The sequence below is a fragment of the Photinus pyralis genome, unplaced genomic scaffold (assembly GCF_008802855.1).
Source record: "Photinus pyralis isolate 1611_PpyrPB1 unplaced genomic scaffold, Ppyr1.3 Ppyr1.4_LG4, whole genome shotgun sequence".
Lineage (NCBI taxonomy): Eukaryota > Metazoa > Arthropoda > Insecta > Coleoptera > Lampyridae > Photinus > Photinus pyralis.
Genome location: NW_022170511.1, coordinates 35,472,241 through 35,486,681, shown reverse-complemented (window position 1 = coordinate 35,486,681; position 14,441 = coordinate 35,472,241). Strand labels below are relative to the sequence as shown.

At 37.4% G+C, this 14,441-nt stretch overlaps 2 protein-coding genes across 2 annotated transcripts in view; both read right to left on the bottom strand.

The window, feature by feature from the left end:
- The window catches only part of LOC116168260 (synaptotagmin-10-like), a 120,784-nt gene extending 111,582 nt beyond the window's left edge, over positions 1-9,202 (bottom strand). Inside the window, exon 1 of the mRNA XM_031483980.1 lies at positions 9,131-9,202. The gene's annotated coding sequence lies outside the window, so the exon portion shown is untranslated. The remainder of the gene's footprint in view (positions 1-9,130) is intronic.
- Positions 9,203-13,151: 3,949 nt separating this feature from the next.
- LOC116169108 (glutaredoxin domain-containing cysteine-rich protein CG31559-like) overlaps positions 13,152-14,441 on the bottom strand; it is a 37,782-nt gene continuing 36,492 nt past the window's right edge. Inside the window, exon 4 of the mRNA XM_031485135.1 lies at positions 13,152-13,781. Coding sequence (XP_031340995.1) covers positions 13,605-13,781 — 177 coding nt within the window. The 3' untranslated portion in view covers positions 13,152-13,604. The remainder of the gene's footprint in view (positions 13,782-14,441) is intronic.

Here is a 14,441-nt window from a genome sequence, read left to right as displayed (position 1 = left end):
AACGCGAATTGCTGGTGAACGGGCCGTCGGAAGGAGGTACCGTCAAAGGGAATGTGGTAGCCCCCGACACGATCTTCCTGATGGTGGAGTCAAATCTTCAAACGCGAATTGCGGGTGAACGGGACGTCGGAAGTGGGAACCGTAAAAGGGAATGTGGTAGCCCGCGACACGATCTCACTGATGGTGGAGTCAAATCTTCAATCGCGAATTGCGGGTGAACGGGACGTCGGAAGGGGGTACCGTCAAAGGAAATGTGGTAGCCCCCGACACGATCTTCCTGATGGTGGAGTCAAATCTTCAAACGCGAATTGCGGGTGAACGGGACGTCGGAAGGAGGTACCGTCAAAGGGAATGTGGTAGCCCCCGACACGATCTTCCTGATGGTGGAGTCAAATCTTCAAACGCGAATTGCGGGTGAACGGGACGTCGGAAGTGGGTACCGTAAAAGGGAATGTGGTAGCCCGCGACACGATCTCACTGATGGTGGAGTCAAATCTTCAATCGCGAATTGCGGGTGAACGGGACGTCGGAAGGGGGTACCGTCAAAGGAAATGTGGTAGCCCCCGACACGATCTTCCTGATGGTGGAGTCAAATCTTCAAACGCGAATTGCGGGTGAACGGGACGTCGGAAGTGGGTACCGTAAAAGGGAATGTGGTAGCCCGCGACACGATCTCACTGATGGTGGAGTCAAATCTTCAATCGCGAATTGCGGTGAACGGGACGTCGGAAGGGGGTACCGTCAAAGGAAATGTGGTAGCCCCCGACACGATCTTCCTGATGGTGGAGTCAAATCTTCAAACGCGAATTGCGGGTGAACGGGACGTCGGAAGTGGGTACCGTAAAAGGGAATGTGGTAGCCCGCGACACGATCTCACTGATGGTGGAGTCAAATCTTCAATCGCGAATTGCGGGTGAACGGGACGTCGGAAGTGGGTACCGTAAAAGGGAATGTGGTAGCCCGCGACACGATCTCACTGATGGTGGAGTCAAATCTTCAATCGCGAATTGCTGGTGAACGGGACGTCGGAAGGGGGTACCGTCAAAGGAAATGTGGTAGCCCCCGACACGATCTTCCTGATGGTGGAGTCAAATCTTCAAACGCGAATTGCGAGTGAACGGGACGTCGGAAGGGGTACCGTCAAAGGGAATGTGGTAGCCCCCGACACGATCTTCCTGATGGTGGAGTCAAATCTTTAAAAGCGAATTGCGGGTGCACGAGGAAAGTGGGAAGCGGTTAGTGAATGTAGTAGCCTTCGACAAGATCTGTTATTGATGGTTGAATCGAAAGTGGCTAATAGAATACTGATCTGCCACACAAAAATGCGCTGAAGTCCCTTCGATCTCAAACGAGGACTTTGATAATTTTTTCGCAAAAGGATGCGTATTCACGAAATAATCCGCTGACAATTTACATGCAAATCTTGACAACGTTTGCCAACATTAATTAACATTGCCCTTCTAACGCGATCGACCTTCATATAACTGCCCCTTATTTCTCAAAACAATGGAATTGATTTTATTAATTCCCTTGCTACATTGCTGGTTCAATTCACCTAATAAAACAGTGATCACTTTATATACAATGCTTTTTTTTGCCATCGTAAGTATTGTAAAATTAGGTTGTATACCTTTTAAATTTTAAATAATTAGAAGAAATCCAGTGACCTTTTCTCCCAATATATCGTCCAAAAATTACCTTGCTGAAAACTGAAATCGCCAACAGTTTCTCCAATAAAACTGATTAAAGAGGGAGAAACAGACCTAAGCAGGAATAAGTACCTTACCTGACAGATTTTTTACTGGAAAAACATCGCCCCCAAAAATATATAACCAACACAGGGGTAAAAGATCGAAAAGTTATGACACAGGAATGGAACGAATCCGAAGAATGTCTAGAAACTGAAAAGTATTCGAAAATACTTGAAAGAATTACAAAATCTAAAGGAACTGAAGATTCCCACGGGAATTTGAAGAATCAGAAAAATGAAGACCTTGATAAAAGTGAGGTCGATAGCGTTAGCACCCCTAAATCGGAACCCCAATTTCTTACATTGCCAAAATATGTATATTGCTCTGCATTTTGTGTTAATTTGGGTGCCAATCCCCAAATCTTGTGCGTTTCCCGTTTACGGGTAAATCAAACTGAATACTGGAATATCATTCCCGTATCCACATGACACTAATACCATAGTCTTGTGCTTATTTTGTGCTGATTTTTGCGCCAATTCCCAAGTTATTTGCGCGTGAGTATTGGCGCACAAATCATAAGAGAACTGAATAAGTAATATAAAATATATAAAAGATATTTTAAGGATCTAATGAGTCCGAAGAAATGAAATAATCTGAAGAATCCTCAAATATTCGACGAATTTGAAGAATTCGAAGGCTGGATTTGTAGAAACTTAAGAATCTGACGTATCTGCAAAACCGGGAGAATGTCAAAGCTAAGATAATCCGAATAATCTGAGTAATTCGTAACTATGGCAGGTATTTAAAAAACCCTAAACGACCTCGAAAACCCGAAGAATTTGAAAAGTCGGGAAGATGTAAAGCGACGAATACTTTCAAGAAATTTTAAACATACGATGCGGCTGAAGAATTAAAAAAATAACACATTAGAAAAAAGGAAACAAGGGTGGCTGAAGACCCAGATGAGTTTGAAAAATGTGTAAACTTGATAAGAAACTAGAGAATCAGACAGACTTGAAGATACTGAAGTATATTACTTTTTCTACTGCGGATAAATGTACAGTTACTAAGTTTAAAATCTAGCGTAAGGAATTTTATAAATTTCCGGCAAAAAACAAGACAAAGTTCATTTCTTTCAAATTTAATTCCTCGAGGTAGGGGAGTTCTTATGAAAGAGCACTCATTAGAAAGCTACATTTCTCCTTTATAACAAAAATGCACAAATAATTCAAACAATTGGAAGCTCTTAAAAGAAAGTTAGCACTTTATATTGTACCATATTTTTATTTTCTTCAAATGACTCTGCCCGCAAACTTGAAAGGTTTGCTCTAAGCGAAATTATGCAAATTGAAAGTTGATGGATGTGCGTTATTCCACAAAGGTGTCATAAGAAGGTAAATGTTGGAAATGTCAAAGTCTGTTATTGACACGTCAATTTATTATACAGGTACGATTATTCTAAAGATACGTGCCGAGGGATCACACTTGTCAAACTAAGTATCGATGAAAGTGTCACTACCGCCTTTGGAAGCCATCCATTTTTTTTATTAAAGCAATATTTTTAATAGCCACTTGTAATCTTGATACTTGGCGAATGCGCTTCTATTGATTTTGCAATATAAAAGCCCCCTTCACGATAGGTATCAAGTTGGAATATCGCAGTACACGTGTTTGACCTCATAATAGGCACCCAGCAATTGTGCAACCACTAACTAAATCCAGACTCGCACATTGAAAGCCTATTTTGTTACGCAATTCTTACTCTTTTATATTAAAAGCTGCGCCACCAATAAACGTTAGTGGCCGAATAAACTTCCCTCATAATTTCATATTAAAATTTCTTAATGTGTACATTAATAATGTAAGTTAATAATAATCTTCCGTTTAATACACTCAGCATTAAATTTTTGATGTTCTCTGGCAAACACTATTAGGATCGATCGTCATAACAACCTATCGCAAACTCGCCCTATACTTGCGGATATTGAATGTGAAGTAGTAGTAATAAGCGTACTTTTGGAGTTTGTGGGTTTATTAGTGCTAAGGTATAAATTACAAATTAGCTGATTGTATGCAGTTTGTATTTTTTAATTCCCTCCCAACGCAATAAAAAATGTTATTGTTTCAATGACATTGCTTCAATGGAATCTTCGGACTCTTTTTGAAATAATTTGATTTATCTGTTCCTTCAGATTCTTCACGTTTTCGGCCTAACGCAGAGATGTGCTCTGTAACGAAGCGCCTATTTTCCGCCTTAAAGTGTACAAACTTTCATGACCACCCGGTATGTGAACACCTTCTATCTAGGTATAGGTATTAACTGATTAGCGAATTTTGGAATCTAATTTTGACAAATTAAATAAGTGTGATTAGCAGCGACTAATTAAATGGGTTGTAGATAAACGGCATTTCACATAGTCGTGTAAGGTATCCAAAGAAGCGCACTTAATTAATTTAAATGTTAAGAACAATTGCAGATTTTTAGGAGGTGAGCAGGCCGCACAATTATTTAAAGAAGTTGTAATTTTTTGACGTTTTTATCCGAATATGCTGTGTCGACTGGAAAACCGTCGATCCTTCCATAATATGGTCGAATTTTATAAAAGGTAAAGCTGTTTTTTAGAGCAGATTTTTGACTTTGGGATTTAACCGAAACGTAAGACCTCTTGCTTTTTTTCGCAAAATGCAATATAGATCTTTCAATATAGATCCTGTTCAACTGACGAAACTCCGATATATCTGATTTTACTTACGTTGCTTGTATAGCTACAAAGAATACACCTTCTGAGACCCCATTGTTGTTGTATAGCAATTTAGTTATTTGTGCATCGTAAAGTAGTAGACCGGGAGGCAGCGTACATAGTAACTAAACCATAAGCGACAAAAAATTCGACAATACAGGCTGAAAGTACGTTGAAAACTAATAATAAAATCACTCGTCTGCCAGTCGTAAATGGCAGCATTAACTTGGGGCGGCGCTGAATAGGTGACTTCTTTAGGTGATCAACTAAATTACCAAACTATAAGGGTCACGGAAAAGATTTGTATCAAGAAATCCCATTTTTTCCATAGTTTTCAAATATGCTATGGCAGACGATTTCAAGTGCAGCGTTGGTAGCGAAAGACGCCCTCCAATGTAGGGAAAAACACCCCTGAACTAAACCATGAGGACCGTATAAAAATTATACATAAAAAATTCCTCTTTTTGTCACTACTTTAAAATATATCCTGGCAGACGATATTAAGTGTAGCTTTAATAGTGGCAGACGTCTTAGAAGTTAAAAAATTTGGGTATAGTAAATCCCAGCGAGTGCGAGCGTGTGAGAGATAAGCGCGCGAGAGCACAACGAACAGAGATAGCTATAGATTTACGCACCGCTTGGAGTTACCAAACGAATTAAATTAGGGAAAATAATAAATTGTTTATTTTGCGATAAGATTGTCGGTATTTCTTGAATTCTTCTCAGACTAAGAAACAGAAAACTTAAAGAGAAAAGAAGATAGATCTTCAGCTCGTTTTAAACTATCCTCTGACTCCAGTTTCGTTGTCTCTATGCAACATTGATGGATCGATGATTAAAATCGACAAGTTTGTTTTGCTGAAACTTTTTCGGAAGTATGATTTCTTTAAGTGCTCCTAGTCCATCGCCAGTTGTAGATGTTGTTTTAATCGATGGATTATTTTTTTGCATCTTTTAAAAGATCTCCGGTAAACCTTTGAGCGAGAGAAGTACATCTTACTTTTGACAGATAGTTACCCCTTTCATGAAGGACGCAGAACATGATCGTTGGGATCAAAATAAGGAAAGATTACAATCCTACTCAATTTCTGTTTCCACTCAGAAGCAGCCTGCAAATTTCATTAAACCACTTCGCAATGATAGCTCAAAGCCTCTCTTATAGATTACTTATACCGTTCATAGGCAAAAAAGACCTGTCGTGCTTTACTTGGAAGGAAAGATGTGTTTGCCACATATGAAGATAAGTGCTATAAATTTGTGACAAGGGAAGATGATGTGGTAAAAACTGAATTGTGCTGCAGTCACTAAGAGGCAGATTCTCGAATAATTTACCATCTTGGTAAACTACCAACAAGAAGCAAAGTCATTATTAGCGCTTCCGATATGGATATTGCTGTTATTGCTTTGGGAAATGTAAAATTGACGCTACCATCAAGGTATAGATGGAAGTAGGTCTCTTTTCCAATAACACGCAGAAATTCATAAATCTTCGAGAGATGTTCGTGAATTTGGGTGTTGATGTGTGTAACGCGCAGGGTAACGCGTTACCGGGTTCCCACGCATTTACCGGATGTATGACTTGTGTATGGTCCTCATGGTTTAGTTCATCGCAATTTGGGCGAATGCCACCGAAAAATTTCTGAGTTTCTACAATCCGTTTGATTGAAGTGGATGGAACTATGTGAATCAGAAGTTTAGAATCAAATGGTTTGAAAGATCTCAGTAGTCAGTATCCTATCGCTCTCTGTTGGTTATGCTCTCGCGCGCTTATCTCTCACACGCTCGCACTCGCTGGGATTTACTATACCTAAATTTTTTAACTTCTAAGACGTCTGCCACTATTAAAGTTACACTTAATATTGTCTGCCAGGATATATTTTAAAGTAGTGACAAAAAGAGGAATTTTTTATGTATAATTTTTATACGGTCCTCATGGTTTAGTTCAGGGGTGTTTTTCCCTACATTGGAGGGCGTCTTTCGCTACCAACGCTGCACTTGAAATCGTCTGCCATAGCATATTTGAAAACTATGGAAAAAATGGGATTTCTTGATACAAATCTTTTCCGTGACCGTAATAGTTTGGTAATTTAGTTGATCACCTAAAGAAGTCACCTATTCAGCGCCGCCCCAAGTTAATGCTGCCACTTACGACTGGCAGACGAGGGATTTTATTATTAGTTTTCAACGTACTTTCAGCCGGTATTGTCGAATTTTTTGTCGCTTATGGTTTAGTTACTATGTACGCTGCCTCCCGGTCTATAGTTTTCTTAAAGTCAAAGTCAAGTACACCGATTAGCAAGGACAATTAGTTGTCAGTCAAAATTTTACTTTTGATAATGTAAAGTCATTTGAATTATGGGCTCTTATTGAATACGTTTCTAGATACGATTTATCTTAGTTAGGCATTGCTCGCAATATTTCTATGCCGCGCTATTCACTTTTGTTCGTTTGTTTATGTTGTTATCTGTTACCGATAAGGAAGGAAAGCGCTCTTCTGAGTTCAAAAGGCCCTTACAACCAGAGTTCAAAGGTAATTTCATTATTTTCGTCGACTCCTTTATATAACGTTTGATTACACACTGGTGTTCGATACAATCGAATTTTAATTACTACATTTGTTTGATAGTCATTTAACAATTATAGTTCCGTTGTTTTCTGCGGAAGCCTGTGACGGTTTTGACAATTTTTTAGATTACGGGCTGGTCCTCCTTTTTGCTAAAAATTGATCGAAATTTAAACTTTGACATTTGAGTTCCTATTTGTAATATTTTGAGATCATTTATTAAAATCACCCGTGATTGTGAAATCAGTTCTTGTTTATGTTCTATGCCTGTCAATTATTTTATTTCTTTAGCTTATCAAGAACAGAACAAGGATCTCTTAGTCTACCTTGTTTCCCCTTTATGTAAGCATTCTCTTTTGAAATTTACTGAAGACTAAGGGGTGCCTATTCGGTTTACTATTACTACATTTCCCTTTTGCTTCGTTTTTGCTAGTGTAAAAGAACCCATTTTAATTCCTCGAGGTAGGGGAGTTTCTATGAAAGAGCACTCATTAGAAAGCTACATTTCTCCTTTCTAACAAAAATGCACAAATAATTCAAATAATTGGAAGCTCTTAAAAGAAAGTTAGCAAACGATATTTTTATTTTCTTCAAATGACTGCCTGCAAACTTGAAAGGTTTGCTCTAAGCGAAAGCATTCTCTTTTGAAATTTACTGAAGAGTAAGGGGTGCCTATCCGGTTTACTATTACTACATTTCCCTTTTGCTTCGTTTTTGCTAGTGTAAAAGAACCCATTTGTTCCCCCGACCCGAAATGACCACTATTCTGATATAAATTTATCCAACAAATTGAAAATTGACATCATTTATCCGTGCATCAAGCATCTGCAATAATGCCGGAGTCATTATTTTTATGCATGGAAAACAGTTATCGTAATTCCACCATAAACCCCGATAAACCCTTTCTAAAATCGACAGCACTGTATTAAGTAGTACGGAATTCAAATCCCTTCGTAAGGTTTCTGTATTACTAAGTATATCAAACGCGCACATAATTATTTTCTTAAGATTTAAACCGTACAGCATCTCATAACTTTATACGTACATTAATTGGATTAAGGTAATGCACAGTTTTACGTTAACTTTTAATCTTTCCATTTCCTGTTAAATGGGAAAACTTCGTAAGACGATTTTACTGTCCATAAACGAAAGTAATTAATTTTGGTTTGGTTCTCATGCCATTTCTGGAAATTATAAACCCGTTTTTGCACTGTCCGCGAAAGCCTTTAGAAAGATTTACGATGTTATATAGCGGAAAGGATAAAATCGCATTACTAGCAATTAGCTTATCACCATTCGTTAGTCGATTTTGCAAATGTATACACGTACGTTACAAAGTTACAAGTTACAAAGATCCGAATACATGAATCTCCCGAGATTGTAAATGCTCCAAAAAAGTGGCGTAAAAAATCGCGCTTTTGTAGTTCATTATTATGTTATACAAAGCCGTTTTTCTACGTCCCACATAATACACGAAGACGAACTAAGTTTGGGTCTTAGCTAATAAAAAATTAAGCTACTCTGTTTTTATTAACATTAATTGTTTTTTGGTGACATTAATGGTGATTTTTGTCCATCGAGATGGGGTACGGCACTTTACAATATGAATATGAAAAATTTGAAAGAATAACAAGAAACCACAACGTTTGGACGTCAAAGCTATCATCATCACCGAACAGCTAAAGAGAAAAGATGGATAGTTTTTTATTTATATTATTTACAAGTTGAAGTTTACCGGTTATGGATGGCGTAATGTGCCTTTCTTACCATTATTCATTATGAAACCTTTGAATTTTTGAAAACATCCTTCGCGCGTAGCAATATAATTCCTGTCACAAGTGTATTCCAAATTTATACTTTACTTTAACAGTTTATTCCAGAATAAGAAATGTTTTCATTTGCATTTCAGTGGATCAGAGTTGCTAAGAAGGATTGATATACACATTTTATGGGAGAATACTGCAATCCGAGCTGAATTGAACGTCGTATGTGCCGTGCAGCACCTGTTGCGCCCAGTTATTTAGCTCGCAAGAATCGATTACAAAGCACAATCAACGTCTAGATACAATAGTAAATCCTTGTTAAGGTAGACTGTGAAGGTATAACGAGAATGTAAGGAAATTTAGAAGGCTTACCGTGAATGTTTCAAATCGATGAAATCTCAACGGCACGCTTACATTATAATAAATTGTTCGATGTTCACGCGGCGACAGTTAAACTCCATAATAAATGAATCGGAGGTTCTATGACAATGGTCCCTCTTGATTAAATTTGAACCGTTTCAATTACCCGGCTTGTTCTCCATGAAGAAATAAACACTTCATTTACATGCTTCTAGGTTGGGCGTCTGCTCCTGAAAACCTCGCGAAGTTTAGACAATGCCCGCGGGAATGGGGAACCTTGCCAATCCTTCCCTTTTTTTGCTGTTGAACCACATGTTGAATTCTCAATTGAAGTTAAGCCTTTCGAGTTCAACAGAATATTATGCAGTGCTTCTCAATTTTAAACTGTCAAGTCAATTTAGAAAATACTTCGGGGACAAGCCTCCCGCCCCCTCTCCCCACGCTAAAAAAGGCTTATATTTACAATTTATTGTGTAATATTTTATCTCTTCTGATATGAATTCAATTCCATCCACTTGTTTTATTTCCCAAATTAACAGGTCTCAACTGTAACAAAAAAAAACTTTTTTCAAGTAGCGATTCGGCGGAGCAAAGAGGATATTCTTTATTAAAATTGACAATAGATAGATTGTCATTAACATAATGTGTTTTCGTGTTTGGATCCTAACAAACAATATCTTCAAGAGAGACAGTCAAATAACGTTTTATGATTTACACAGGGTAAGTCACTTGGCGTATATTCACCATCCATAAAATTTTTCACTAAACCATTGTACTTTTAAGGCCTTCCATGTATTTACCACACCCCCATCATTTTCATCATTTAAGTTTATGTTTATTTCTGTTTTAGACTCTTTTCTCGTAATGATGTAATCGTCAGTTCCTAGGTCTAGGTTTAATATTCTTGTATTCCTTTGAGTGCGTTGCATATAGTTGAGGTTTCAGAGAATAGTTTTGAGGACTTTCTTCCCTCTAATTTCCAATTTCTGTATTTTATTGCTTCAGGTTTTCCCCTTTTGCCACTGGGCCTTATAATATCCACCCATTGTAGTTATAGCACAAAGGCATTGATATAGTGTTAGACTTCATATTATAAATCGTGGTTTCTGGTTTTGGTAAGTGTTAGTGAAAGGTGAACTGAAATTGAGACGAGAGAACTGAAAAACATTAGCTATATACTCGAAGAATGTGGCTGAAGTAATTTATCCAGAATCTGACCTGCCGTTTGCCCATCCAGAACGAACAGAAAGTGCTAATTCTTCAGAATCTGTTTGTACGTGAAGATTATCATGGAAATCCCGAAGAATTAGTTTGGACGAGTGCTTCTTCGTTGAGTAATCTGGCAGCACCAGTGGCGATTATCAATGAATACGTGAAGTACTCCAAGAAGCACTTCCAACCTCATAGCGTGATAATTTTCGATGGTTATCCAGAAAAGGCAGCAACGAAAAGCACAAAATCTGCGGAGAGACTTCGTCGACAACAAGCCTGCATTGAAATTGACGTCAACGAGCAGTAACAGTAATAAGAATAGACTCATTGAATTTCTCACTGGAAAGCTTTTTGACGCAGATTTCATTTGCAAGCAATCCTATGACGATGCTGATGCTCTAATTAATACAGCACTGGAAATATCACAGGAATTTGATGCAGCAGTGATAGTTGGAAAAGACATCGATCTCTTATAGCTCTTACTCGACCAGATTCAAAAATTTACTTTCTCAAACCATCGAAAGGGAAGATTGAACAAATGGTCCTGATAGCTTCCAGTACCCTTCTGTTCGAGAATATTTATCATTACTTCATGCCTTCAGTGGATGTGATACATCAGCCTTCTTTGGCATGGAAAAAAATGAAATTCCTTAAAATCTTCCAAAGTAATAACGAACTGAAATTGTTCTTGGACCATTTCTACAATCAAATCCCCATCCACATCTGTTAGATTAAAGAGCACAGAGATTTATCATTTTTTTGTATGGAGGATCTAAGCAAAATGTCTATTTGGATGAATTCGAATTCCAGTTCTTTCAAAAAGGCATAAGCAAGAAAACAATGAACCTCGCTTCTTTGCCAAGCAGCACTTGATGCGCTTATGAATTTCTTATAAATGCCCCAACGGCTGCAAGGGAAATTGTGTCTGTGGCATTGGGCACAGCAGGTTTCTATTGTTCATCCATTTGTATCGGACGCCAAGGACGCACCTGTACTAATGTAGAAGCTCAAATTGATTTAGAGGAAGACGTGGATGAAGTAGTTGACATTGAGATTGAGAATTTCCTAACAATGGAACTACAAGAGGAAGCTGAAGAAACAGTCTTGATTACAATAAACTTTTTGGCAGCATTTGGACCACCACTATCTTGTTGGTTTTTTATTACTTCATCATCTTACTCTTGAAGGATACTTTGGAATTCTTGATTTGTTAGTATAAAACATCTGATAGGCATAATAAATGAATTACAAGATACTGGAAAAATCCGACGAAACTGAATCTAGATAATCGGAAGAATCAAAAGAACTGAGAGATTCTGAATAATTCAAAGAACCTTAAGTCTGAGGAATTTGTCTTAACAGAAGAATCAGATGAATCTGAGGAATTGAAGTATATAGCCTGAAAAGTATAAAGGAATGGAAAATCTGAAGAATCTAAGGAACGGAAGGAGCAGTGCAATTCGAATGACGAAATTGAATGATCTGAAACAAGAACATCAAGCAATTGAAACAATCTGAAGACCTGGTAGAATCTAAAGAATAGCCTTTGCTGAGTTAAGACCTCAAAATCTTCATTGATTTGTTTAAACTCTTGATTAAAAATTTTGATTTCGACTCAATGCAGTGCACCCTATTTGTTTGAACGAAAAGCTTTGTTTTGGTACAATTCTAATGAGTTCTTGTATATTTATCGCAGACATGAGATCTATAGCGATTATTTTTAACAAATTCGCGTGTAAAAATCCTATTAGCAAATTTCCTTGTGTGGCATAAGAATATTTTTCATTGTGAAACATGTGAAATTTCGAGCGTTTGGAGTGACATGCTTAGTGACCCAATAAAAAAGCTTGCAAGGATTTGTCATATTGTAATCGTGCAACACGAGGTTAAGCAAAAAGCGGGGATGTTTTTTGTCCCAACCTTTTCCACCACTCGGCTGGAAAAACACTACAGGTGTACACTCTACCCGTACCTACCCCGGCAAGGAAATACGTATAAGCAACTCTGGAAGTTGCGGAATTAATTTGTATTTGTAGTTAATTTACACGCTGTGGCAGTTAAAATTTCCACCTCAAGGATTCGCTTTGTTTAACATTCTCCTTGAAAACATTACTCATTTCAGGAACAAGTTTCGTATTGACTAAATGTCGAGGAAAAATGGTTTGGAATTAGAATAAAAAATTCTCGATCATTTTCAATCTATTGTAAGAGATTTACGCAAGTCAAACATTGTGTCTTTCTGTCATGAGCTACTTGGGAATGTGGAGTGAACAGCAAACAAGATACGAAGACTCGCATTCTTGGGTCAGACGACAGACGGACGGACGAAAAATTCCCCTAAAAAGATACTGGTTCTAGAGAAATAGCATTAAAACCTTGCTAAATGAAAAGTATACTTACACTTTTAAATCTGTAATGTCAACGTCTGTAGAAAGTGTAACATTCGAAAGACATTGTTGGGACAGAAATTTACGGAAGCGTATAATGGGAACACTACTTTTAGCTTTTTTACATCATAATTTCATATATCATGATTTCGACTTAGAACTCGTATTTTGGACTCTTCCTCGTAACAAAATCTTAAACATTAAAAGAGCTACGTGGTACAATTGCGAAGATAGAATACCGAAATGTAAATCGGAAATCGTGTAAGCAGCAACGAACTTTTTACCCAACATCTTTTGATAGAATTGCTACAAATACTCAACCAACATTTTTATTATTTACCAACATAAATTTCCATTTCAAATAAATCATCCATTATCCTTGATGCAATTGCGTACTTAATTAACAACTCAAAGATATTTTGATAAGCAAGTAGTAGTTTCTCATATCTTTATTTGAAGTAAATTTACACAAAAATTAAACATTAGTTCAACGGAATTACTAAAAACTACCGTCATTGCACAACCACGTTGTCATATCAACAAGTGGAAACCTAAAATGATTGTTACAACCCATTGTTGTTATTAATAAGTTATAATAGCCTTGTATTCTTTTATTATTATTCATCCTCGAAACCTGAACGTACTTATGGCAAAAGTTGGACATCAAAAATTAGTTTTAAGATTGATGCACGTGAAAATCCCGCAGCAGCATTTGCAGGATTGACTTGCTTCCGGCGCCCCGGATATATTGATCGTGATGGTAGAATCCCATTTATTTATGTGAAGGCCGATGCCATTGCAAACTGCAGCACTTTTGTGTCATCTTTCATTTGGGTCGGTGTAATTAGGGAATATCTTGAGTAATTGTATTGGAATAAAGACGTCGCTTATTGGCAGGATGTGCATCGGACGAGTCCTACTTCATCACAGTTCATACACTTAAGAGCTACAAATTCGGTGGTAAAGTGGTTCCGGTGAAGGGATTTCTTGCTGCCATTACAAACGGGACAAGGAAGCAGGCGATATCCTCCGCAAACCTTACATGTTGTGCAGGCATCCATACTCTAAAAAATAAATTGCAGAAGATTAGACGTAATTACACCCTTCGGCAAGTTTAATTATAATTCTAATAACTATGGTAATTAGACACGTTCAAAAAAAGAATAAAAGACGAATCGTTCCGATTAATTGGCACCGTTCCAGTTAGTTGGAAGATATAACGCGAGATCTTCAAGTGCAAATCGTATTTATTTACAATGCTGTTACACTAAGTGCAACTGCATGGCATTGAATGAAATGCAATATTTAAGCGAAGGTTCGACGTAACGTTTTATTTTACGATCTTCGCTCTTAGGTCAGGTAAATAAAATTTAGTGGAAAACTGACTGACGTAATATCAGTAAAAGTTCGCATATAAAACGTTTATGGATATTCCCTTGAACAAATATATAATATAAATATTTACCTACTTTGGATAATATGCTCTGATTTTCGAAAATAGTTTGAGGTAGTAACGTGTTTAAGGACACTTTTCTGCATTTGCACATTCTCGTTGTGACTAACTCCCATTTGGGAACTAATTTGAGATTAAATGCATTTAAATAATTACGTTGATATAGATATTTAGACCATAAAGAGTACAGGGTAGTGCATAAAAAACAAAACCTAAACTATTTTGGGGGTGGTTAACTCCGCACACATAAATTTTATGAATTGATTCGACG